We start from the raw sequence: 24,089 nt of genomic DNA, 5'->3' as shown, positions 1-24,089 counted from the left end.
TGGAAGGCCCAAGGTACCCCCTTGGGTAGGGTCCAGTGTATGTGAAAGGTAGAGCATATACTTGTGCAAGTGACATGCTCTGGTAGTGAATTACAGCTATTTTCGTATTTCACTGCTGCAAGGCTCTCTTGCTCCATAGGCTATCATGGGGGATGCTGGCTACAGTGGCTACCAGCAGATCGTTCCATAGGAACAAGATAGGACATAAAAGTCTGGTATCCCTGAACTCGGAATTTAATAACACATCTTTTAGAAAAGGTTGTTTTTAAATCCTGTGTTTGAGAATAGCACTTTTAGAACGTTGCTGTTCTCTTGTCTGACCTTTCTGTGTGCCTTGGCCTGTTTGTGTATTGACTGTCTGGTTTGAGAGTGACAGGGGCTGGGGATTCTCCGGGAGGCTGACTGAGTCAGCCCTAGGCTGAATGACTGTATTTGCAACTTGAGTGGTAGGAGGAGATAGCACCTGGGCCTGAATAGGGCTGTGCCTGCCTTCCACAATGCTGGCTCCACCTCCTGCTGGACGGCTGACGACCCTGTCCTTCAATCTGAAAGGAAAGGAGAAGCCAGAAAAACAAAGTGCTCAAGGAACACCCAGAACTGGTTCAGACCGGGCTCAGGGCCCACTTGCACAAAGAGAACAAAGACTTTTAGGGGTATAAGTACAGGACTCCTGACAACAGAAAATTAGATCATCCTGGAATCAAGAAGGAACCTCTGCCAAGGAGAAAGCTGAATCAGAAGAAAGAAGACTGTCCTGCTGTTGTTCTGCTGGACTGACCTGCTGTTGCTTTGCTGCCGAGGAGAGGGGAAGGACTTTGCTGTTGTGCTGTGTCCCCTGTCTTGAAGGAATCTCCAAGGGCCTGAGAAGAGCTGGCTCCCTGTTTTTGAAGTCCCAGGAACAAAAGGACTTCACCCCCAACTTCCCTGAACTCTGCTGGGAGAGTTCTGTCCTTCCTAGAGTGCCTGGGCCAGTTGTGGTGCCTCTGGAAGTTGTACCTGTGCTGGGAAGCTGGAAACTAAGATTGGGATACTTTTGCAACTGACAAGTTATCGCTGCGGAGCGCATCCCCGACATTGCAAGGAAATTCCCGCCGCTACAGAGGTCGAGATTGTCGCAGCGCCTGTTGCTGCTGCCTAAGATGATGCATCCTTCGATTGCGGGAAGAACCATCGCTGCGAGTGTCGTTGAAGAGCCTGTCGTCGCTGGGTGAGATCGCCGCACCGCTTGCTTGCGGACTGCATCACGTCGCTGCGAACATCGTCGCAGATCATCGCATCGAGGAGCTGTGAGAGAGAGATCGCCTCTGGATCACGCATCGTCGCCCCGGAGATCGCCACAGCCCCTACGAGATCGTCGGATTGTGCCTTTGCGAGAACAAACTTCGTACGGAACCTACGCACCGGAATCCAAACAAGTTGCCTTCCTCCCAATACAGACCGGATTCGTGGCAACACGCCCGCTGCTGCAGCGGGGTTGTCGCATCGCCTCCCCAAGGACTCGGGAGCAACACATTGCTTGTTTTCCACCGCACCAGTTTCTGCTTTTGGAACTTTGTCCCAACTAAAGGTACTGTCGGCTCAACGTGTCGCAACTGTGAACTTTTCACGCAACTGTGGATTATTTTATCACAACCTAAAGAACTCTTTCGCAACCATATTCTTGAACTGTGTATGTTGGAGGTTTGACGTTTTGGTCTTGTGTAGTTTAGATTAAATATCTTTACTTTTCTAAACTGTTGTGGAGTCAGTTTGTGGTGTTTTCACTGTATTACTGTGAGTGTTGGTACAAATACTTTACACATTGCTTCTGATTAGCCTTGACTGCTCGTGCCAAGCTACCTAGAGGGTGAGCAAGGGTTATCCCAGAGGGTTTCCTCCTTACCCTGACTAGAAACAAGGGTCACTATTTGGACAGTGGTACCTACCTCTGCCAACTAGAGACCCCCAGTTCTAACAGTTGGCATGTGGTATTGGTGTGCATGGCTAGCAACCAGCCTACTTTTAATTTGACAGATTACACTTAGTGAATAATAAAGTAATTGCAATTAAATTGTGTCTGCCAATTTAATCACTTTTTGTCACAAACGTAGAGTGTATTTATCGGTCACTCTACTGCACCTACACAGTTTTCTAATATTTTTCTCTTTGTTTGGACACTTTTCCTTTGGGACAAAATGACCACCGATGATGAGAATAGTGGGCTTATCTGGTGAGTACCTACCAGTTACCCCATTGGTGGTTCGCCTGTGAGGGGTCATTTTGTCCTTTCAAACTTTTTTCACTAGTATCTGGTGCTTATGGCTTAGTTAAAAGTCTTTTGGTGTACCGAATATATGGAGAATTGTAAAAACTACACTTCAGTCACTTTTTGCCTTCTGGAGGTCTGTCAATGGAAAAAGGGTATTTTTAAATGATAGGCAAAAGAGTGTTGCATACTACCACACAAGAATAAGGGGGTTTGTTGTAGATACACTTCTATATAAAAAAAACTTTAGTGATATATTTACACTTTGCAGAGTAGAAAAACAAAGCGGCTGATACACTTCATTTTAACATAAATTGCCTTAGAGAACCAGTTTTCGTGTGTTTGAGGTTACAAATGAAGACATGGCCGTACGAAGGAGACTAACAACTCTATTTAGTAATCAGAAGCCAGAATTTACGAAAGACAAAGACACAAGCCAATGAAAAATATTAGCAGGGGAGTGGGCGGGGCTTGGAGTTCTGGACTTTTTGGTTCCGTCCAGAGGTGTCAGGGGACAACACCCAAAGACCCCGGAGTTCTACCTATCTCGGTGCACGAATAAACAGAAACACGGGCTTCTCGATGGTGGCGTCAAAGACCAAAGGTTTATTACTGCAGGGACACAGAAGTCACAGAAACTACACACTGGCAGATTCTAGGAGCCTGTTCGATTTGTTCAAAGAGGGTTGCTCCTTATATACAAAATATTAACCTTCAGGCGAATTCTTCACAATGCTAGTACATTCCCAAACCTTTGTGTCCTAAACAATAAATATTTGGCGTTGCACAGGAATCGTCGATAATATCTGATGTCAAACATTACGAAGAGGGGTTCCCACTAGTCCATCACAATCCCTTGTCAACATTACATTCAAGAGCCGGACCGCCTCATCGTAAATTTCGTTACCTCCCCCTAATAAAGATTCAGAAAGAAAGGAGCGGAGCCAGGTGCGGAAGATAGAAAAGCAGGATAAGAGATGTTTGTGGGTCGTAAATGGGCAAGGCTACCAGCTTCGGCCGCCTAATCATGATCAGGCCAACGGACACGAGAACCAGTATAGCAGGACTGGCCTCAGGCAGAGGAGGCAGCCTTTGTCGAGTCATGCAGCCACAGCGTGTTCTGTTCTAAGGTGCACGTGTCACTAGAGAGGTGAATCTCCGGCTAAACCTACGTGTCCTTAATCGAAATGGAGAAATCAGAAGTCCTTGCGTATGTGAGGGCAAGAAACAAAAAATGGCTGCCACGATCTAAGATGGATGCCATGGGTAGATCGGAAATGTGTTTGTAACAGGAGTACTCTTGCTCGTAGCATAGCGAAAACACCAGGGTATGCTAAATGGATCATTTGCGGTTCACTGATACCGAAATTATGTATTTCCGACAATATTGAAAACACGGGTTCAAATCGTCACGGAACCTCAGGCTTCTCTCCGTACTGTACTACAGCAGATTGCCAGAGCAGGGCTTGCGCCCTGGCTCAGGCTTACCTAAAAAATATAAAAATTTGGTCAGAGATTTACATTTCCAGCTGAGCGTGCTTTTGACAAGTATTCCAGGCAGTATGCCTGGGAAAACTGCTCCAAGCACAGGTTTCACTGGGAATGGCATGTGACAATTTCGTCATATACCTCATGTCAGTAGTTCTCCGTCATGGAGAACTTTGTACAGGGGAAAGGAGCCTCTTGTACAAATGCACATTTTTTTCCTCTGTTGGGGAAATTATTTACGACGTGGGGGAAAGCTCTTCCCCCTACTCCCCCCCCCCCCCCCACAATTCTGGGAGTGATACGTTTCCCTTCCCTTCATGTAATGTGCTCTTGACTGGACTAAATCTCTGAATATTCTCACCGTGGAAAGGAGTTTAGAAATACCCAGAAATATTCAGGTTTGTGGTTTTCCCAAGCGTACTTTTGAACTCCCACTCTTTGAATGGTCATTTACAACTGTGGGTTTCTTGTCTGTGCACTCCACAGTAGTTAATGCATCTGTGGCCGTTAGAGCCCCTTTCCGGTTCCCTGGTGAATTTGCGAACATGGGTAAATTATCTGTAGTATGTGAATGCCCACAATGTATGTGTGAGAGTGTACACGCCTACTTATGTAGACAGGATAACGCAAGCATACACACCAACCATCCCATAATACTATATTTGCATTTGTGTAGCTTCCAGTTCAGTGGTGGGAATGCCACATGTGCAAGTGCACGTTGAGTGTGTGCAGAGGTGGGGGGAGGATTTCATCACTTCATAATCTGTGAATCCATGTGAGTATTTTGCCCCGAAAATGGCTGTGTTAATCCGGTCCACACAAAGAAAATGCCCACAGGTACATTTGGTGCCTGTGTGTTTTTGTAAGTTGGGCATGTCTGGCTCATGCACCAGTACCATTTCTAAGACTGCCTGTCGATTTGAGACCAGGGAAAAGTTTCTGAATTAGGGACAAGTAAACTCCCGTGGCAGAATAGAGAGAGCTGTGGGGTCATCTTGAATAATTGGCTATTGGAGCCTGGCGTTTGTTTTGTTTGTGAATGGCTCAGAGGTCGATGTATTTTGCTGAACCAATACACCAGTAATATTGGCAATGTGGCTGTAGGCAAACCTTACGTTTTCTGAGTGTTATAGACGACAGGTGCGAGTTAATCTATTGCACATCGAAACTCTTCTGGTTATTACAGCTATCTTTAGTTAGAAAAGAAAGAAATGTTTAAAGGCAAATGATTGGCTGTACAAGTCAAACATAACAACGCGAGACTGGGAACTGCTGACGTCGCACAGTAGATAAATATCACCACCTTGAGAGGGGTGTTAAGCCATTCCCGTGCTTGTGCACAAGTGTGTTAATGAGAACACAACATCGCTGTCTGTGGAATCTGATCCTCAAATGCCTGGTTACCACGGGTTTAAACGTGCGCTTTATAAAAGCGAGACATCTGTGAGTGTCTCTAAGTCCTTTGAGGGTGTGTTCCTTCTTGTCACGGGAGTTAAGATTTTCAGTTTAGCAAAAAGCAGTGTCCAGTTTTCACTTTCGGCGTCATCTCGTAAACCGTGTCTGGCTGCGCTGGCTGTACTGCTGCGTTTGACACGTGTCACGTGAACGTGAAAGTATCCCTCTCAAAAATACATATTTTCCCAGGTGGGTTTGGAGCACTCTCTGTCTCAAACGGCCCTTATATAATTAATAAATGTCTCGTACACAAGAGTTGACACGGCGAATTCCGTTTTTTTGCTCTTTTCCTCCTGCCACGTGCTGTACATTGTTGCCTACTTGCTGCCTTTGCAAGTGACGCCCCCTCTAGCGTGTCACCGTGATAATTCCGTGTGCACCATAGATAAGGCGACAGCGCCATCCAGTGTTTTAAAGGAGCGTAAATGAGAAATAACCTTGAAAATTAAATTGTTTATTTCGATTATACATTATTTTTTCATGTAAGTCGCTTGTCTCTGTTAGTCATAGTAATTAATTATACTCATTCTGATGTTCCCATTTCTAAAAGATCCTTTAATGTGTTCTCCTAATTGTATTTGTATTGGAGTGACAGTGGTTAAGTGCAATTTTTGAATTGAGTCTCTGTGGCTATATAAAGTTTTTAGTGAACCCTTCAGGGCGTTTTTTGTGTGTCTTTTTGTCAGGCTTGAGTACGGCCTCCAATCTTTTCTATCACAAGGCGATTCTCTGAATGCCAAACGCCCATGCTTAACGGGTGATTGGTGGACTATACAAATCAACATACATAACCTAAAGTCAGGTGAAGGTAAAATGTCTTCTTAAATACCCGTTTTTTTTAAGACCAGCTGGACAAGCGTGACTCTTAACTGTCAACCGGCGTGGGCCTCATGTCACGGTGATCACTTTCAGCAACCTGTGGCTATTTAGCCAACCGTCTATATTATAGGATATAGGGCAGGAGGAGCCGGTCCATTGGGGTTGAGGGGCCACGCCCCTCACCTTTTGCCCTCATGAGCAGGGTTGTCAGGCTGGCAAAGGTCAGCCTGACACACTGTTCATTTGCAGATCAGGCAGCCAGGATCTAGGCATGCACGAAATGCACAGGCTCTTGGCTGCCAGAGCTGAACTTTGCTGGGTTGAGGAAGTTGCAGCTCCTGTGGGCTTGACCTCATCTCAGCAAAGGCCCTTAAAGCCCTTCCCCTCGGCGACCACGGGCAGCGTCACTCATTGCCTCTCACCTGGGTGCTTCAGTTTTAAGCCCTCAAGGGCCCAGGGTCCAGTGTCAATCAGTGACACTTCCTCACAGAGTGTGGTGGGGTCAGCAGTCTCACTGACCCTATCCCAATCTGTGACGACGTAGGGACTGCTGCCTTCCCTCACTGGCTGACCAGGGCAGCTAGTGAGGGAAGGCAGCAGTCCCAAGTCTCTTGGGACCTCCGAGGCAGAGCTGCAAGTAAGTGTGACTTTTTTTAAAATTTATTTTTTCAAATTAATGTTTGGTGCGTGCATGTATGTTTGAATATTTGGTAATGAGTGTTGTGAATGGATGTGTGTGTGCATGGTTGTGTGTATGTGTGCGTGTGTCCCATCCGCCCTCCTCCCTCCCAAAATCCCATTGATAGAGGGGTTGCTTTCACGCCTGAGGGGAGACTTTTGCAGAATCCTGCAGGCAGTTCTCTAGGAGGGTGACTAGATTTTGAAAACTAAAAACCGCTTAGAAGGACTACAAACTGGGACGTTCCTGGCAAATCTGAGATGTCTTGTCACCCTATTCTCTAGAAACTTAGAGGGCGCAACAGGAGCATGGTGGTTGCGAACTATTTTCGGGCCTCTGAGAAACGGGGGGGAGGGTAGTGGGGGTGCCAGAGAAGGCTAGGGAGATGGGCGTGCTAAAGTAGATTTGAACAGACTTAGCCTCATTATCTTGTAAGGAGGAAGTGCAAGCATTAATCTGGAGTGCTGACAGAGAAGTCCTGTAACAGAGAGAGGCTGCTTCTCTTCGCTTCTTCTTACTGCAAATTTCTCACCTTAAGTATATCTTCCAAGGATATTGAACGTGTCTTTGAATAAGATGACACCTTTGTCCCTTTGTCAGAGGAAAGAGATTGTTTTGAAGTGTCCTTATGGGACTGAACTAAGAACATTTAGCGCTCATGCTCCCTTATGGCATTTTTGTGCATGGCAACACAGAAGTCACAGGCTTTGTGGACATAATTGATGCCCACAAACCTGAATCAGATGTTGTGGGGATTAGGCAGACATCTAATTAGGATACCGTCAACAGGGTTTGAACCCTGGGATCCTACATGGTTACATCTACCCTTGTCATTGTAGAAATTGCTGACAAATTTTGTGTTGACTCAAAGAAGAGCTTTGGATCCACGGTAGTGCTGGCAAAAACAGGAACTGATTCCAGTGCAAGAGACTGCACCTTATGAAGGCTGGTGTTGTGACATCCATTGTGGATGGGGCAGCTACTGGAGACGTGTTATGCTGTCTACCCCTATGTGCAGTTTCTCTGCTTTGGACCAAATCTAAAAGTTACTCAAAGTGACTGTAATGATCAGGGGAGCCTCTGCTAGGAGCACAACATTTATGACCATGTCACATTATCTTTCACGGAATGCCTCAACTGCCCTACTCCCAACCACTCCCAATCTCCCAACATTCTAAAATACAGCATGCAACAGTTTGCATGCACAGACACACAAGGATGGAGTGAGGGGAATTGGTGAGGCAAACAATGGTAATACAGGGAGAGAATAATGAATAATAAACTTGAGGTATTAGTTCTCAGCTATGTAAGATGAATTACATCTTCTCCCTCTCTTTGAGGCAATAAATTAATTACATAATCTTTGGCTCAATCCATCAATCAATCAGGGTTTGTAAAGTGCTGAGTTCATCGGAAGAGCCAGGTCTTGAGGTCCTTCCTGAATTGTGTCAGCAAGGGTAATTTCCCGAGGTGGATGGGCAGGGTGTTCCATGTCTTGGAGGCGAGGTAGGAGAAAGACATTCCTCCGGTTCTGGTCTTGCAGATTCGTGGGACGATAGCCAGGGAAAGCGGAGCGGAGGTGTCTGGGTACATAGAATGTGAGGCGGTGATTCAAGTATGTGGGTCCGGTGTTGTGAAAGGCCTTTTATGCGTGGGTGAGGAGTTTGAAGGTTATTCTTCTGTTGACTGGGAGTCAGTGGGGGTTGCGGAAGTGTTGAGTGATGCGGCTGTGACAGGGGAAGTTTTGGATTAGTCTTGCTGCATAGTCTTGACATTCTGGTGTCTTAGGAGGAGTTTCTGGGTGACACTGGTGTAGAGTGTGTTGCCGTAGTCGAGTCTACTGCTGATGAGGGTATGTAGATGTTGAAGAGGGTGGGCCTGAGGGAGGAGCCCTGGGGTACTTCGCAACTGATCATTGTTGGTTTTGAGAGGTACAGTGGGAGTCTTACCCACTCTACTCTACTGTTCCCTTGAGTTCACCTCCTGACCCGTCCTTCCCTCAGTTCCGTAGTCTTTTTCAGCGCCGGGATGCCCCAGGGTAGCTGCGCGCTTAAGAAAACATAAAATCAAATCAAATCAAATCAGTAGGGAAGGAACGGACCCTGTTGAAAGCCTTGTCTCGGGTACCAGCATCGTGGAGTCTTGTGGCTAGTGTTTGGTGGAAGATGGTGTCGAAGGCCACCGAAGGTCCAGTAGGACGAGGGCTGTAGTTTTGCCCTGGTCAAGGAGGGAGCAGATGTCATTGGTGGTGGCGAGAAGGGCGGTCGTAGTGCTATGATTGCTTTGGAATCCGGATTGGGAGCTGTCTAGAATGTGGTTGGTTTTGGTAAAGTCAGTTAGCTGGGCGTTGAAGGCTTTTTCAATGACTTTAGCTGGAAAGGAGATGAGGGAGATTGGCAAACCATTCTTGAGGTCCATCAGGTCTGCAGGCGGTTTCTTCAGGACTGGGTTGAGGTGGCGGTCTGAAGGGAGCAGTTGATGGTTCACCATAGATCGGGTGTGAAGGAGATGGTGCACGCGGCTCTGGAAGATGCAGTGCAGGCAGGGTTCGGAAGGTGCTCTGGAGTGGATGCTTTTCATGGTCTTCATGGTGTTGTCAGTGGTGAGTGGGGACCATCTGTGCAGAGTCAGTCGAGGGCGGATTGGCGTCGGTTGCGCTGGTTGCTGGCTCGTTTGGGTGGTCCTAGGTGTCCAAGTTGTTTTAGATAGTCTTGATCTTGTGGTATAAGAAGGTGCTGAGTCTGTTGCAGAGGTCTTGGGTGGGTGGGACGTCTGTGCCCTCGCTGTTGGATTTGGTGAACTCCTTGATGATGCTGAAGAGTTCTTTGCTATTGTGTGTGTTGTTGGTGATTCTGTCTTGGAGGGCCTTGTTCCTTGTGGTTAGATGAGGTGGTGGTGTGTGGGGGTCGCTGCTTTGAAGGTGCTGTTAGCTCCTGGTGTTTTGTTGTTCCTTCATGTCTTCTTGAGCTGTCTACAGGTGCTTCTGTACTCTTGATGTGCGGGGGTAAACCGGCTCTTTTTTGACGTGTTGTTTGCCAGTGGCCTTTTTGAGGGGGCAGTTTGCGATCCATTGGTGGTTGAATCTAACAGGCATGCCAACATTATACGAAGATTGGACACTTGGCTTACTCTGATGTTTGTATGAAGATTGGACACTTGGCTTATTCTGATGTTTGTATCTTGAGCATAGTCACACTGGGTGGTGGGTTACAGTCACACATGAGTTTCATTGTGAGGAGGTATTGCTAGGGCCACACTCCACAGGTCCATCTTCTCTGGTATTAAAAGGAAGTCTAGGCAGAACGTTTTGGTGTGGTACCCACATAGTATGGGAAACACTCCACCAATTCTCATTCTGTAGCATCAAGGCTGAACTTGAGGTTTTATTTACTCCAATGGGACAACCAAATTTGCTCCACTGACTTTATGTGGGTATCTGCTTCTGACCATACCCGCAACACATATTCTCCCTTGGATCACTGCCTCTCTTAGATCATAATACTGCTTCATTATAGAGGAATTCTTTTTCCAACAATACCACACATTGCTTCCTTCTCTTAAGCTATATTATAAGAACCCACTTTGCCCCTCTTTTGAATCAATGGAGCTGTAGCTTGGTTGATGCGAGCCTACCAAGTCTCTCAATAATTTTAGTTTGGGGGTTTGCCTGTCACACTATGAGGAGTGGTACAGTATGCTCAGAGGTCATTTCTAATCCTGGGCGGAGTTTGCAGAGTTGCACTACGAGTAACTCAGCGAAGTGCAAAAAAACTCCTTTGCACTACGCGTAGCTCCGCAAGCGGCGGAGCACAATAGGAAAATGCCGTTTTCGGTGACTGCTCAGTGCTGGATGCTTGTCCGCACTGCTAATGGCACCATGCACAGCGCAAGCGGTCCCTGCTTTACTTTTCTCCCGCTTGAGTAGATTTTTACTTGAGCAGCAGCTTTCTCAACGTGAACGGGCAGTTTCTCAACGCGAGCGGTCGCGAGCATTCGCGACCACTCTCAATGAGAAACCTGACTCCCCACGTTGAGAAATCTCACCAGGAGGTTGATTTTCCTCTCTCGCACACTTGACGTTGCCGATTGCAAGCAAGGAAAAAAACTCCGCTCCGCAACGTGTTCACATTTGAATTTGACTAGTACCCAACAAACTTTGTAAAAAAAATGCAGAAGAAGTGACTATTTTGACAGTCTTTGCCAAGTGCTGGGTACAATCTGTTGACAGTTTTTCCCAAGTGCTGGGCGCAGTCTGTATGTTGCTACATGAGCATGCATGGCAGCATTCATTCCTGCTACTCTCCTCATTATGCACACGGTATGCATGACCTCTTGGTCGCGTATCATTTTGTCTCTTTTGTTAAATGCACATGTGGACACCAACATGTGTAATGTTGCAAAGTACGCCTCAGTGGATTCCTCTAGTGCCTGATATCTATAATAAAAATTATGACGTTCCATAATAATACTGGCGTAGTGTAAAAATGTTCTATTTTTTTTCTATGTTTTGATCTCCGGCTTCTTCTCTTTCATGTTTCTCCATGTGTGTCACATTTTCAAATAGTTGTCTACTTTCAGCACTCCAGGCAATTGTAATCTATAGCTTTTTACACTGTACTTTGTACTCCATTGTGCCAACTGCTACAAAGTGCATCTCAAAGCTTTAAATCCATTGGCTCTATGTCTCTCCACGGGCCCTGGTAGTTCCATAAAGGTGGCTCACATTGCCACTGCTTTCATCATTCCTACCATGGCAGACCAAAATGTGTAGTCAAGATAATAGTGCAAACAGATCAGTCAGTAGGTAAAGTATGTGAGGAATGCAGGAATGGATTACAAACGTGAGACTAAACACGAAAAGAACACTGACAATCGAAAAATGTCTAATATTTGGAGGCAGAGGCTAAGGTGGCCAGTAACAGTGGGCAATCAAGTTCAATGTGGCCAGTAGATGTCAGTGCAGTAGCAAGTTCCTAATGTGTGACAAAAGCTTATAATTTCAGCTGTGAGTTGGATAACCACTTTGCCAGCCTTCCCCCAGCAATCCATAACACAGGAGCACTAAAAGGCTCAGGCTGCCGGGCATTGACAAATAACCGTGGGCAATGAACTCCGCTCCGCTAGCGGAGATTTACAAACTACGCATTACATTGAAAACACCGAACTCATGCAAAACTCTGACTCCGCCGCGGAGTTAGCTACTGCATGCACAATCCTTTAATAAAACAACTTTACATTCACATGCTAAAACTTATTACTTATGAAAATATGCTGTGAAATGAAGTTGCATATATATGTTGTGACTGTGAGCACTCTCGTAGTATAAAATGAAGTTGTATATAAACGACGTGAGCACCTTCATGGGAGAGGTATTGTAATAGCGATTTTACACAGCATTATAATGCACCACAGCGCTATTTTCTCAGAACTTTCAGTCATTCAGCAAGGTTAAAAGTTATGGGGAAAGCGCTAAGGTGGTGGGGTAGGAGAGAGTAGAGAAACACAGGAAATGAAAACAGTACATGAATTACAGCCCGATCGTTTATGATAAAAAAAGTCTAAATTTGATCATGATTCAAGGCCTACCGTAGCACTTTACAAAACTGTAGACAGCACATGATGTCCCGCTTGGGCGTCCTTGGCACAGTGCAAGGTCTAACTTGTAGGTCGTGAGGTCCTACTAAACTGACGAATGGCACCAGCGGCGGTGCACTGTGGTTCCAACCCCGAGGAGAGTCAGAAACATAATTAAAACAAGGTCGGCGACGAAAGTGAAAATGCCGCACTTGGAGCAAATGTGCACCAGGGCCAGCGCGACAGCCATCTGTTTCCAATTATCACGACCGCGAGACGCGGCGCGATAATTGTAAACAGATGGCGCTGCTGCTCGCTCCACAGCTCCCTTGGCCAGGGGAGAGAGAAGGCGGGACATGCACCCGCTTTTAGCTAATTGCGTGCTATCTTTCTTAGAAAGACGCATGCAAAGGCCAATAGTGGGTAATGAAAAAAAAAAGCTCACACATGAGCGTGTCTGCCGAGTTTAAAGCCCTTACTAAAAGTCTTGCAGAGTAGCGCAAGCGCTCTGGCTCAGGCGAAACCTAAAAATAAGTATGACTCTGTTGTACGCATCTAAAGGTAAAATGGACATTTTAAATAGAGCAACATTCTGAAACTCCTGAAACACATTCAATCACTGTCTCATGTTACTATCAGGGATATTACCAGGGTACAGTTTGAACCCCCTGTAAATGTAATGTAAATGTATTTGAGCTTATATAGCGCACAGCTACCCGCAGTGGGTTTCCCGTCGCTTGCTTAGGGAACCCGTCCTGGTATTCCCCTGTGAGATAACCCCGGCAGGGTATCCACAAGGTGAAAGCCAGGCATCCCGCCGCGAGGGGCCGTTGTGGAGATTAAGCAAGCTATTGCCCAGAGTCGCAGAGTGTGAACCCGTGAGTCGAGAAGGCACCGGAGCGAGAATTATCGAGTCCGTGGAATTTTTAGTCCAAGACCCGCCGAGGCGGGGAATTGAACCCTGGTCCAGGGCCGATCTCAGCTTCCGGATCTGCCGCCTCAAACCCCTGAGCCACACTTCTCCACAATTGATTCAGACACAGGGAGAGAACTGACCATCGTAACATGACGAGATGCCAGAATATAAGCAAAGATATATATTGAAAAAGGGAAATTTGCTGATTAGGGTATTGATATACTGATGATAGAGAAGGAAAAGTATCCATTTATTTTACAAGCATCTCCTAACAAGCATTTGCAATGCCATAGGTCTCACGTTTGCAAGAGTTTGAGCTATTGGCATTGTAAATGACAATTCCTTTTATTGATGTGTTTTGAAAACCTGCAACCGATGCGTAAACACGCACTTTGTACCTTTAGCCATTGCTTCTCGTAAGCAAGGATTATAAGTACAGAGCGCAAGTTTACGCATTGCTTGCAGGTTTTCAAAACACATAAATAAAAGGCTTTCTTATTTACAATCCGAATAGCTCAAACTCACGTAAATGGGAGAACTAATGTATTGCAAGTGCTTCTTATAATATAGCACTTTATACTCTAATAATGCCAGTAATTAGGGGCATAACCGGGTTAAAATAGTCCCAAGGGCAATTGTTTCAAATAAAGTTCTATGTTTTTCTACACAAGCAGCTGGGAAATAGTCTTCAACGTCAAGAAAAGTGTTGCTTCTGCTAATTACGATTCAGAAAAGGGGGTGGTGATGAACAGTGTCTGAATTAAGAAGACCACTCTTACCCAGTCCAAAGATCAGGGTTTGATCCATCACCGTTTTTTAGCTCACTGCACCATCCCAGCTCAGAACCTGGCTACATGCAAATTAGTCTGTCCCTGGCCCAGTGCATCATGGGAACAGGGCAGACCAAACTACCAAGCCAATTCTTCACTAGAAAGGAGACAAGCTTCCGGGGACCGGTTTCTGGCATTTCAGCCGTTGTCGGCCCGGCTTGCTTGAATCCTGATGGTGCAGTGAGCAAGGGACTCATGTCTGAGTATACCCTGCCACACCTATAGTGGCCAAAAACGATTCAGAAAAGGGGGTGGTGATGAACAGAGTGTCTGAATTAAGCAGACCACTTTTACCCAGTCCAAAGATCAGGGTTTGATCCATCACCGTTTTTTCGCTCACTGCACCATCCCAGCTCAGAACCTGGCTACATGCAAATTAGTCTGTCCCTGGCCCAGTGCATCATGGGAACAGGGCAGACCAAACTACCATGCCAATTCTTCACTAGAAAGGAGACAAGTTTCCGGGGACCGGTTTCTGGCATTTCAGCCGTCGTCGGCCCGGCTTGCTTGAATCCTGATGGTGCTTCTGCTAATTGTCACCTTATTCATTGATTGATTCCTTTATCAAAAAGTGACGTTATCCAGCCAAAAAGCACACCTAACATCTGAGAGCTCTAGTTTTGCTTTAGTTTTATAATAATCTAAAACGAAATTCAAAATACTTTAGAACAGGCCATATGAATCAATGCATTAGGAGCGCATCTTCGAGAGAAAGATTGTTTACTGGTGCCGTAGCCGAAGTAGTTTAGAGTTATATTGCTGAAAGATGAATTTCGAGGAAAGGACTACAGCAGTGAACTTTCCTGCAGCGGAACGTAAAATTACACCAGGATGATTTGGTAAAAAACAGCTTTCCTTTCACGTTGAAGATGAAGGAGGTAAAGGGGATAGAAGTGCAGTGTCAGACACATAAGCCTGGACTTGTTTCTCTCAGGAAGAGTCTGGATATGGGGGTGACAATATTTGATTCCTTATTGTTACAAGTAAGCTTACGTCAGCAGTAGGGCCGGTCTTATCTTCTGAGGCTGTTCGAGGGCTGCTAATATGGTACAAAACCGCATAGTGTTGAGCTGGTTTGCACAAGAAGCTAATCAACAGAAACTACCTAATGTACTGAAAGCTAAAATAATCTCTTTTCGAAAGCTGAAGCAAAGGGAACCAACTCTGAGCCAGGCACCGTTCTCAAAATTCTCAGGCACCAAGAAGCCTGAGCGAAAGGGTAAATACGGTAGACATGGAAGCGTGGCCCTTTAAACACTGGTGCCTCCGCAGACAGAGCGCTTCAGCAACAGCTACACGTGCTTAGTAAATGAGCCCAAAATATCATAAAATAAACAGTTTAAAAAAAGTAACATTTGGTAGTGACACGGAAATGTAGAACGCATCCTTGTAAAATAAGCACATACCAACACACACTTAAAAAATAAATAGTTTACTCATCCAACTTCATTTAGTTCCACCTTGTTGGAGATAGTCAATCTCGTGAGTGCGCTATGGATCGTGCCATAATGCAGGTGGTCTAGGATCTAAGTTCTCATAGAAGATAAAGGGATGGGCTAGGAACTTGATTGGTATTGACTCCGAACTTGAAGGCGGGCATGCTTCCCTTCTTGTTTTGAGCAATGAAAGGTAAGATGGGATGGGGCACGAGTCAGGCACTTTCTGGTTGCTATGCGTGTTTCCCCCTGACACAAAGAAAGAATCCCATCCTCTGTATATTGCCGCAGCTCTTTCAGACAATATGAGGGAGCAGGATCAAAGTCAACACGAACAACGGCTGGAGCAGAGCTCCAAACACAAGCAGCAGGCAGCGAAGAAAATTAGCCAAAGCAAAAGAAAGAGAGCGCACTGACACCATGTATGGTCGCTCCTGAAATGATCCACGTAACAGGGCCAGCCTGCAGGGTGGTAACTTAGCAGGCAGAAGGTGGGACAAAGTTAAGGATTTACATACCAGACAAGAAAGCCAGGCCAATTACCCTATGAAAGGAATGGGCGTGTGATGGGCATGGTGAAAGCCCAGAGAGAGAAACACCATGTCGAGCAAATGCACATGCGATGCCTAGACTCGACCTACAAACACCTCCATGATGTGCATCTTGAAGGGGACCAGGCAAGTTGGGACCCTAGTAGACTCTGGGAGCATGAACATCAGGTGCAGGCTGAATGAACAGAGCAGGGGTATGCAAGTAGTTACTACCATAGAGAATCCTCTTTCCCACTCCAGTAACCCAAATCAACCTACTGGGGTTGGGTCTCCACCAGCCTGGCCAAAAAGATGCAGTCATGCTCCTAGCCCAGGCATCCCTGCCCCAACGGCATGGAAGACCTAATTCAACCCTTTAACATTATGACATGAAACGTCTTAGGCATCACCAAGACTCTTCAAAGTTTGGCTACAACTACATTTCTCGAGGTGGCATATCATATCTGCATACAAGAAACATGGACGTTAACACCAACCCCACTACCAGGGTATACAGAATTTCATAAACCTGCCAGGAAAATCCATCTTTTTGGGATGCCTTCCGGAGGCATTTCCATATATATTTAACACGCAACAAAGTTGAGCCTCGTTGAACTAAACACACCTCCGAGATGTTCCTAGCACTTTAAAGGCCTAAAAAGTCCGGCAGTCCATCTACCTATACTAATAGTTAACATATACTATAATCCCCAAGGCCCTTGATAAGCTGGACCAATTAATCAAACAAATTGAGACCATAATAGCACAGCATGTGTCCTTGTAAATCATTATACTTGGAGGTTTTTATATGCACCATCTGGGAGAATTGAACACACATTGCAGGGTTGCCAGTGATACGGGCAGACTTAACCTCTTTCTCCATGCCCCATAATTTAGAGTCCGCACAATTTGCATCAATACAGGTTAAGCCTGGGTCGGCTTATCTACCCACCTTGAAAAATCAGACAAGTATAGATTGAATCTTTCAGAGCCAGTGCATAAGTAAAGCCAAGCTCAGCTACGACGTCATCCAACAGGACGCAAGCGATTAAGCAGCCTGGCTGGTACGCTTGGATGTAACAGCTAAAATCCACCATACCCTCCCCCCTCCAACAACCCGTCCCCCCCCCCCCCCCCCCCCCGATGTGCCAAAGGCGAGGAACAGTACAGACTCTTGCGGAGAATGAGGTGGTCACAAATGTCCATCTATGAATTTCAAAGCTGTAAATCAACCTGGGAAGGCTGGCCATTAGTGACGAACAAACCTGACATCATAGAGGCCTAGGGCAATCTCAAATTGGAATTGGGCATGCTGCACCGAGTGAAGTGGACAAGAATAAAAACAAATAATGTAATTCATGTATTTGGTATAGTACCTGAGATCAAACAAAGTATTCTGTTGTTAAGAACAAAACAAAGCGCGCCCAGGAAAATAAAAAGTGCATCTTCAAAAAAGCAGCTAAGCAACATAAACCACTCATTTGGAAATACAAAAAAGCACAGGAAGATAAATGGATAAAAATAACTTTGAGCTGCTGGCCCCCAATAATACCCAACGATTTTAAGAATATCTGAACAACCGAACCTAAGGGGCTTCCAATAGAGGAAACTCGGTCCCAGATTAGATACGGATTGCACGCGTGAAATCACTCTATACTAGAGACCAGGACAACACTGGCCTAATTTGATCCGAAGGGAATATCCAAAGAAACGGGAACTGAGGTGCTATGTCCCCAGAAGGGCACACAGGCCCAAGCAAAATAGCAGTACGCATCATCCTAAAAAGGATCAGAAAAGACAGTGGCCCAGGTCCAAATGGGCTGCCAGGTTTCATATTCAAAGAGGACACACAGTTTTGGGCCTCAACCCTTGCACCACTGTACGCAGAATGTAGGTTCCTGAAGGAAGTGCCAAATTCATGGAGGGACTCCCTTCTGCAGCCCATATTTAAGAAAGGCACAAATACTGACTCCAAAAATTACTGCATGGTAGCCCTGTTTCCCACTGACGTCAAGTCTTATGCCAGCACTCTCCTGCTGGAATTTGCAGATTGGGTACACACTGAAGGGCTTCTACCATTCTATCAGACGGGGTTTCGATCAAGGGTCTACAGAGTTGATAACATCACATTCCTCTTGTACTTAGCCCAGAAAACAATATCTCGCAATCCTCCCACCCCCAGTTTTCACCTGTTTTATTGGCTACTCAGCTGCCTTTGATGGGGTACTCCGAAACATCATCTGGAGGAGTGGAACATCTGCCCAAAACTACTGAGTTATTAGGTCACTCTACTGCAGGACCTGGGTAAGGATCAAACTCACTGGGGATTCCGCCACTGCAAAAATTGCCACAGACTGAGGGCTAAAGCAGGGATGTGTGCTGGCTCCACTACTATTTAACCTATACACCACAGACTTGGGCCCGGCGTTATGTGGAGCCTCTCTTGGCACACCAAGAATTGGAATAAAGAAAATCCATTTGATGCAATACGAAGATGACCTATTCCGCCTGGACCACATCAAAGTAGGCCTACAAAAAGCTCTCAATGCTTTGACAAAATACAACTCCCTGAAGGAGCTGGTCGCCAATGCATGTAAATCCAAGACATAGATTTGTGGTAGCTACCCAAAAAAAGGCTCACTAAATGGTGGTTTGGGTCATTGAGCCTGGAATGTGTATACAAGGCTACAACTACCTGGGTGCTTGATTGTCCGAATCAGGACGACCCTCGCTCCAGCTGCAAAAAATGAGGTTGAAAGGGAAGATGGTACCCTTAGTAGGCTAAATGCCACCCTTGATAGTTCAATGACAACAGTTATACGAAGGGTGATACAGGACAAACTGCTTCCGTCGGTCAAATATGCGGGGCAGGCATTCCCTGGCATGCTAGCAGCAGACTAGGAAAAAATACAGTGTTTAGCCTACAAGAAATTATTCCACCTTCCCCCTTGTACAAGGAATACCCTGATTTGATTAAAAAAAAGTAGCAGGACTGGCTGCTTTTTGCAAAGTACTTTTTTTCTTTTGGTAATCTAATCCCCAGATGAAGGCTGTCATAAAAAACATTTTCACTAGACAGAACAACACCTGGTCCACAAACCTTACTGTAGCAAAGGAATCCTTGCAACTGGCTATGGAGAACCTTGACCAAAATATAATTGATAATACATCCATTAAAACAACAATAAGAAACAACTGCGTCTTCAGTCTCGTGGTTTAGACTTGGAAACTCTCCAGTCAAGGGCCTTCACGAAACCACGAAATCACCGCAAAGAATCCTAACAACAGAGCATCCCCTCAACCCGGCCTTGGGGAAATGGCTTTAAATCAAATCTTAGCAGCAAGGCTGTCCCAGCTCCCCTTAAGAGCACTGTACTCAACCTGGAAGTCCCTTGGATGCATCATAGAGTGCAGACTGTGCACATACAAAAGGGACTCATTAGCACACATACTTTTATGCTGTTGGGCATTGCGACCAGTCCGTCGGATCCTTCTCAAGCCAATTTCTCGCCAACAGGGGTTTGGTTCAGCAAACAAAGCCGTCCGCCAGCGGTCCATCTTGGGACACTGTGGCAGACATGGCCAAGTTCCGTAAATTTGTACAGCACACTCGTTCCCTTCTGGAAGACACAATGGCCACAGCAGGGAGCAATCAATTGTCAGATGAGCATCACGCTCCATAGGGGCCCAACATCAGTATAACCCTCTAATACTGACAAGAACCAAAGCCATCATGGGCGTTTTTTTGACCCCATACTCTCCATGTGTGGCTGCATGGATAAGTTAACAGAAAACTATAGGTCTCTTTCACATGGTATGTGGGACCTTTTAAAAGCACTGGCACTTTATTCTAGACTGCAGCGGCCAGCTTGGGTAAGCAGGGTGAGGCAGGGGAGGGGTGGGGTGTGCGGGGAGTCGACAGATGTCGGAATAGGTATAATTAAGTAAATAAATAATACTTATTCCTCCGTCCTTCGCACCCCCCCACCCCACTGCTACGCCCTATCCCGCCCCACCACGCTTACCTGAGCCGGCTGTTACAGGTGACTAGAGGCTTCACAACAAAACTGTAATAATAAAACTAGAGGTGGGCTTTTATATCGAGCTTGCAGGCTCACACCTACTACATATTATAAATATATACATATAAAAACTTTTCATATGTACCTTGGTTTGGATGTTAACTTTATTTTTTCTGTTTTGTATGGTTATTTTTTTGGCCTTAAATCCCCCAGCAATGTTTTTGAGGTCGAGGCTCTTACTTGGTCAGTATGCCAAAGAGAGAGAAGGGATACTTTGAAAGCCTTTGACAAACCTCTTTTTGCTGATAGCTAAACATCAGTGTTGTGAAAGGTATAGTTGAGTGTCTTAAGCTTCGAGGTTTTCCCTCCCCCCATGGTTCCAAAATGTATACACTTCTCTATTTGAGTAAAGCCATTGTTAAAGGCAATACTTTATGAATGACACCTTTTAAAAAGTAATACTTGCGATCATAAGAAGTTTAAAGTGATGGATTATGTTGACCCTATTTTTTATTATAGTACATTTATGAGTGACAGAATTCTATTTTCTGAACCTGTATTAAATATATTGTACTAAATGTTGTAATAATACTATGTCTTTCTTATCCAGGCAGAGAGAGATGAGTCAGCTGCAGCTCTTTTTGCTGGAATGGAATCAGGTTGGCTGAAGCCGGTAACTGGCCTAGAGTATCCACTGGAGAAAGTATCCCAAGCTCATGAAGATATCATAAATAGCAAGGGGGCCCTAGGAAAGATGGTTTTGATCATGTGAAAAAGTAATGCAGGTTGAAACTGTACTATTTTGTATAAGAAGTCTGTAATGGCAAATTTCATCCAAAACACATTTATCGAAATAGCGGTTGGTTAACATATGCTTGAATCTTTCGCATTTTTCATGTTAATTTCACTTGTAAAGAAATGTTATGTACATTTGTTGCATTGCTCTGCAAACAGTTTTATCATGTCTTTCATGGTATGAAACAATTTCTTCTGGTCTGTAAATTGTACTTCAGGTTTGAAATATTATTGCAATAAATGAGGTACTTGGTTTGGTCTTAATCTCTTCTGTCCCAGACACATCCACCAAGGTCAGATCACCCTGTCAGTATCAGTTTAGGCTTCTTACTTGAATAGTCTATTATCAGGATTTTCTAACAATATGCACACAGGCATTGTTTGATGTCCATATAGTCATTTTTATCAGTGCTGTGAGTGCGGTTATGTGGCCAAAGCCAAACTGAAGACCTTAATTTTCAAAACGGTCAAGGACATGCAGAAGAAATTCTATCAATTTGAGAGTGGAAAGCCTGCATTGCCCTAACCCTCTTCGTAATATCTCCTGTCGATACTAGTCTGTCTTACTCATTTTCTGCTTAAGGACAACAACTGTTTATTTTCTTTCTTATTAGGCTTTAAATTAATATCTGTTTTGCTGGGGTTTTTCTGCTTGATTCTACAAATTGAAGCATGAATTGAACCCCTGCAGTGTTGGATATTGAGTTTTCTAGTGACTTGAAACTCCGCAACGTTGCGTTATAGTGTAATTCCAGGAATTTCAGGTAATGCAAAATCCTGGAGATTATACCTGCAATAACGAAAATTTCTCCTGGGACTAATAAATGCTGATTTCTCATATTTTGTGAATTTGTCTATTTGTTTTTGTTTTTGTTTTAAATGAGTGACTCGTGCAGCTATTAAGCAGCAACAATTCACAAGAATTGCCAAATGTTACCTTGGTCTAAAATCTGCATCCTTCCTGCCTTCTGTGGAGCGGATTGTGCAGATGGAAAACAACTGTGTGCATGTCATAATATACGTTCTCAACACTTCCCCTCTCCCCTCATATCTCCTAGCCCTGAAAACAAACCTGCCTCTCTCCCAAGCCCTGAAAACAACCCTCAACCCCCCCCCCCACCCTGTAATTACCCCCCAAATCCAACCATGCATATGCGTGGTTAAGGCAAGCATGGTTAAGTTTATGTAGTCAGACTCGCTAGGCTCTGCCCGCATTTTTCTGGCTGTTCCCTGACCGGCAGTGGTGCACTAGATTAGAGTTTTCCGGTTGGCCAGTAGTATGTGACAGATCACTTCAGTTATTCCATCGCTGATCATTTGGTGATGGCTGGTTTATGATGTGCTACACAACTGAGAGATTGACAATATCCATAGCATACATATGAGTGCTAGATGATTAACCTATTGTTGGTGGCTAAGTGTATTGGTATAAGTGTGGACCATAAGCAGTGTATGTAAATTGACATTACTATACAATACCCCAGTCAACCATAGGTCAGCCTTTCTTTGCTGAGTGGTGTTTTGTTTAAGTTGTTCTATATCTGGGGGTTGAAAACTGTAGACTGAAGTTGAAAGTCTGATTATCTTTCCAGTTTTGGTTCTAAGGTTGTGGGATGATCTAGTTATCTTGGAAATAGCCATACTTCTAACTGTCGTCTGCAGTGTACAAATTCCTGCATGCTTTAAAGTTTGGCTGGCAATGAGTTCCAGAGCTTAGTAGCTTGTACTGGATTTATTATTGCAAAATGGCATGAATATTTGTGATGAAAGCGTGGAACGCAGTGCACTAGTGTGAGAAATTGGGTTACTGGTTGACTGGGGTGTGACCCCTGGTCACACAGCAACCACAATATGTGTGAGGGCAAGACCCAAGCAAACCCCAAATTAACCTGTGCTCCACCCCCAGGTAACTTGGCACAGCAGTGAGGCTTAACTTACAGGTAATGTGTAAAGTGTTTGTGCAACACTAAGACAAGTAAAAACACCACACAACAAGATCCTGATGTAGACAGAGCAGAATTTATTAAATAAAACCAGATCAAAACATCAAAAATTAAATCCGTAGAACCTGAGATATGAAGTTTTAAAAGAATTTAAAAGAATGGCCCAAAAAGCACAAAGTGCCCATTTGGGCCACATACACGTGCCAGACGATGGAGCTCAGGTTGGATACACTCACCAGGTTAGTCCCGCTGAAGTTTACCTTCTCAAGTTCGTGCCAAGAGTCCTGTTTGCATTGAACATTGCCACAAGGCGTAGGCAGAGTGTTGCAGGAGGCTGTCGGCAAAGTGTGAGGAGCTGGCCACAGGCATTGCTTGAGCTTCGCATTGGCAGTCCCTGCAAGAGGTCGATGCTGCAGTGTGATAAATCAAGCTGATGGAGCTTTGTATTGTATTGTAATGTAAATAATAATAATAATACTGAGTTTTGTAAAGCGCGAGCGGCTACCTCCATAGGAAGTGTCCCGACGCTCGGTGGGCTGTAAAGGGCAGAGTAGGAAAAAAGATCTATTGCCTGAAAAGCCAGGTTTCAGCAATCTCCTAAAACTGGGTTCAGAGGAGGCCTGTTGTAATTCGGGCGGCAAGGTGTTCCACAAAAGTGCCGTGCTTGCGGAGAAAGTTAAAATGCATTTATATAGCGCTTACTACCCCTGACGAGGCATCAAAGCACTCTACTCCGGGACCCATAGAGGATTAGTGTTGAATTAGTTTAGTGAAACATGCAAATACATTTTAAGTGGTGGATAGGTTAGTCAGTTATTTGGATTTGGAATGATAGCAGAAGAATAGAGGAGGACAACGGTTTGTATTTATATAGCGCTAATTGACGCACGCTATTCAGGAAGCCTACAAAGGATTAGTGGTGAATTAATATAGTGAAATATGAAGTAATTTCAGTGGTGGATATTAGTCAGTTACTTGGAGTGAGAAGGATAGCGGAGGGATAAAAGGGGAAGAAAGATTTGCACTCATATAGCACTTGTTACCCATGATGGGTGTTGAATCGCTTTTCTGGTGAGTAGCACGCCACTCCGGAACCCATGAAGGATTACTGTTGAAAATGAGTATAGTAAAAAAATATGAAGTAATTTGAGTAGTGGATATGTAATTCAGTTATTTGGGTACTATATTAGTATAGTTTAATATGGAATTTGAGAAGTGAACATGTTAGTCTGTTAATTTCGATTGAAAAGGATAGTGGATGGATAAAAGAGAAAGATTTTTATTTTTAATTTTTTTTTAGGTCTTAGCAATAGCAGGAGGCTTTTGGATGAGTAAAAAGGAGTTTTGGAGGGGTGGA

At 44.8% G+C, this 24,089-nt stretch overlaps 1 protein-coding gene across 3 annotated transcripts in view; it reads left to right on the top strand.

Moving 5' to 3' along the window:
* Nucleotides 1-21,629, top strand: part of CRYZ (crystallin zeta) — a 326,836-nt gene extending 305,207 nt beyond the window's left edge. For all 3 annotated transcript variants that reach the window (XM_086953869.1, XM_086953870.1, XM_086953871.1), the window contains exon 9: nt 20,605-21,629. In XM_086953869.1, the coding sequence (XP_086809995.1) occupies nt 20,605-20,766 (162 nt within the window). In that variant the 3' untranslated portion in view covers nt 20,767-21,629. The remainder of the gene's footprint in view (nt 1-20,604) is intronic.
* The last annotated feature ends 2,460 nt before the right edge of the window (nt 21,630-24,089 follow it).

The sequence above is a fragment of the Lissotriton vulgaris genome, chromosome 1_1 (assembly GCF_964263255.1).
Source record: "Lissotriton vulgaris chromosome 1_1, aLisVul1.2, whole genome shotgun sequence".
Taxonomy (NCBI): Eukaryota; Metazoa; Chordata; class Amphibia; order Caudata; family Salamandridae; genus Lissotriton; species Lissotriton vulgaris.
The sequence above is the reverse complement of the archived record's forward strand: the minus strand, read 5'-3'. Positions and strand labels throughout refer to the sequence as shown.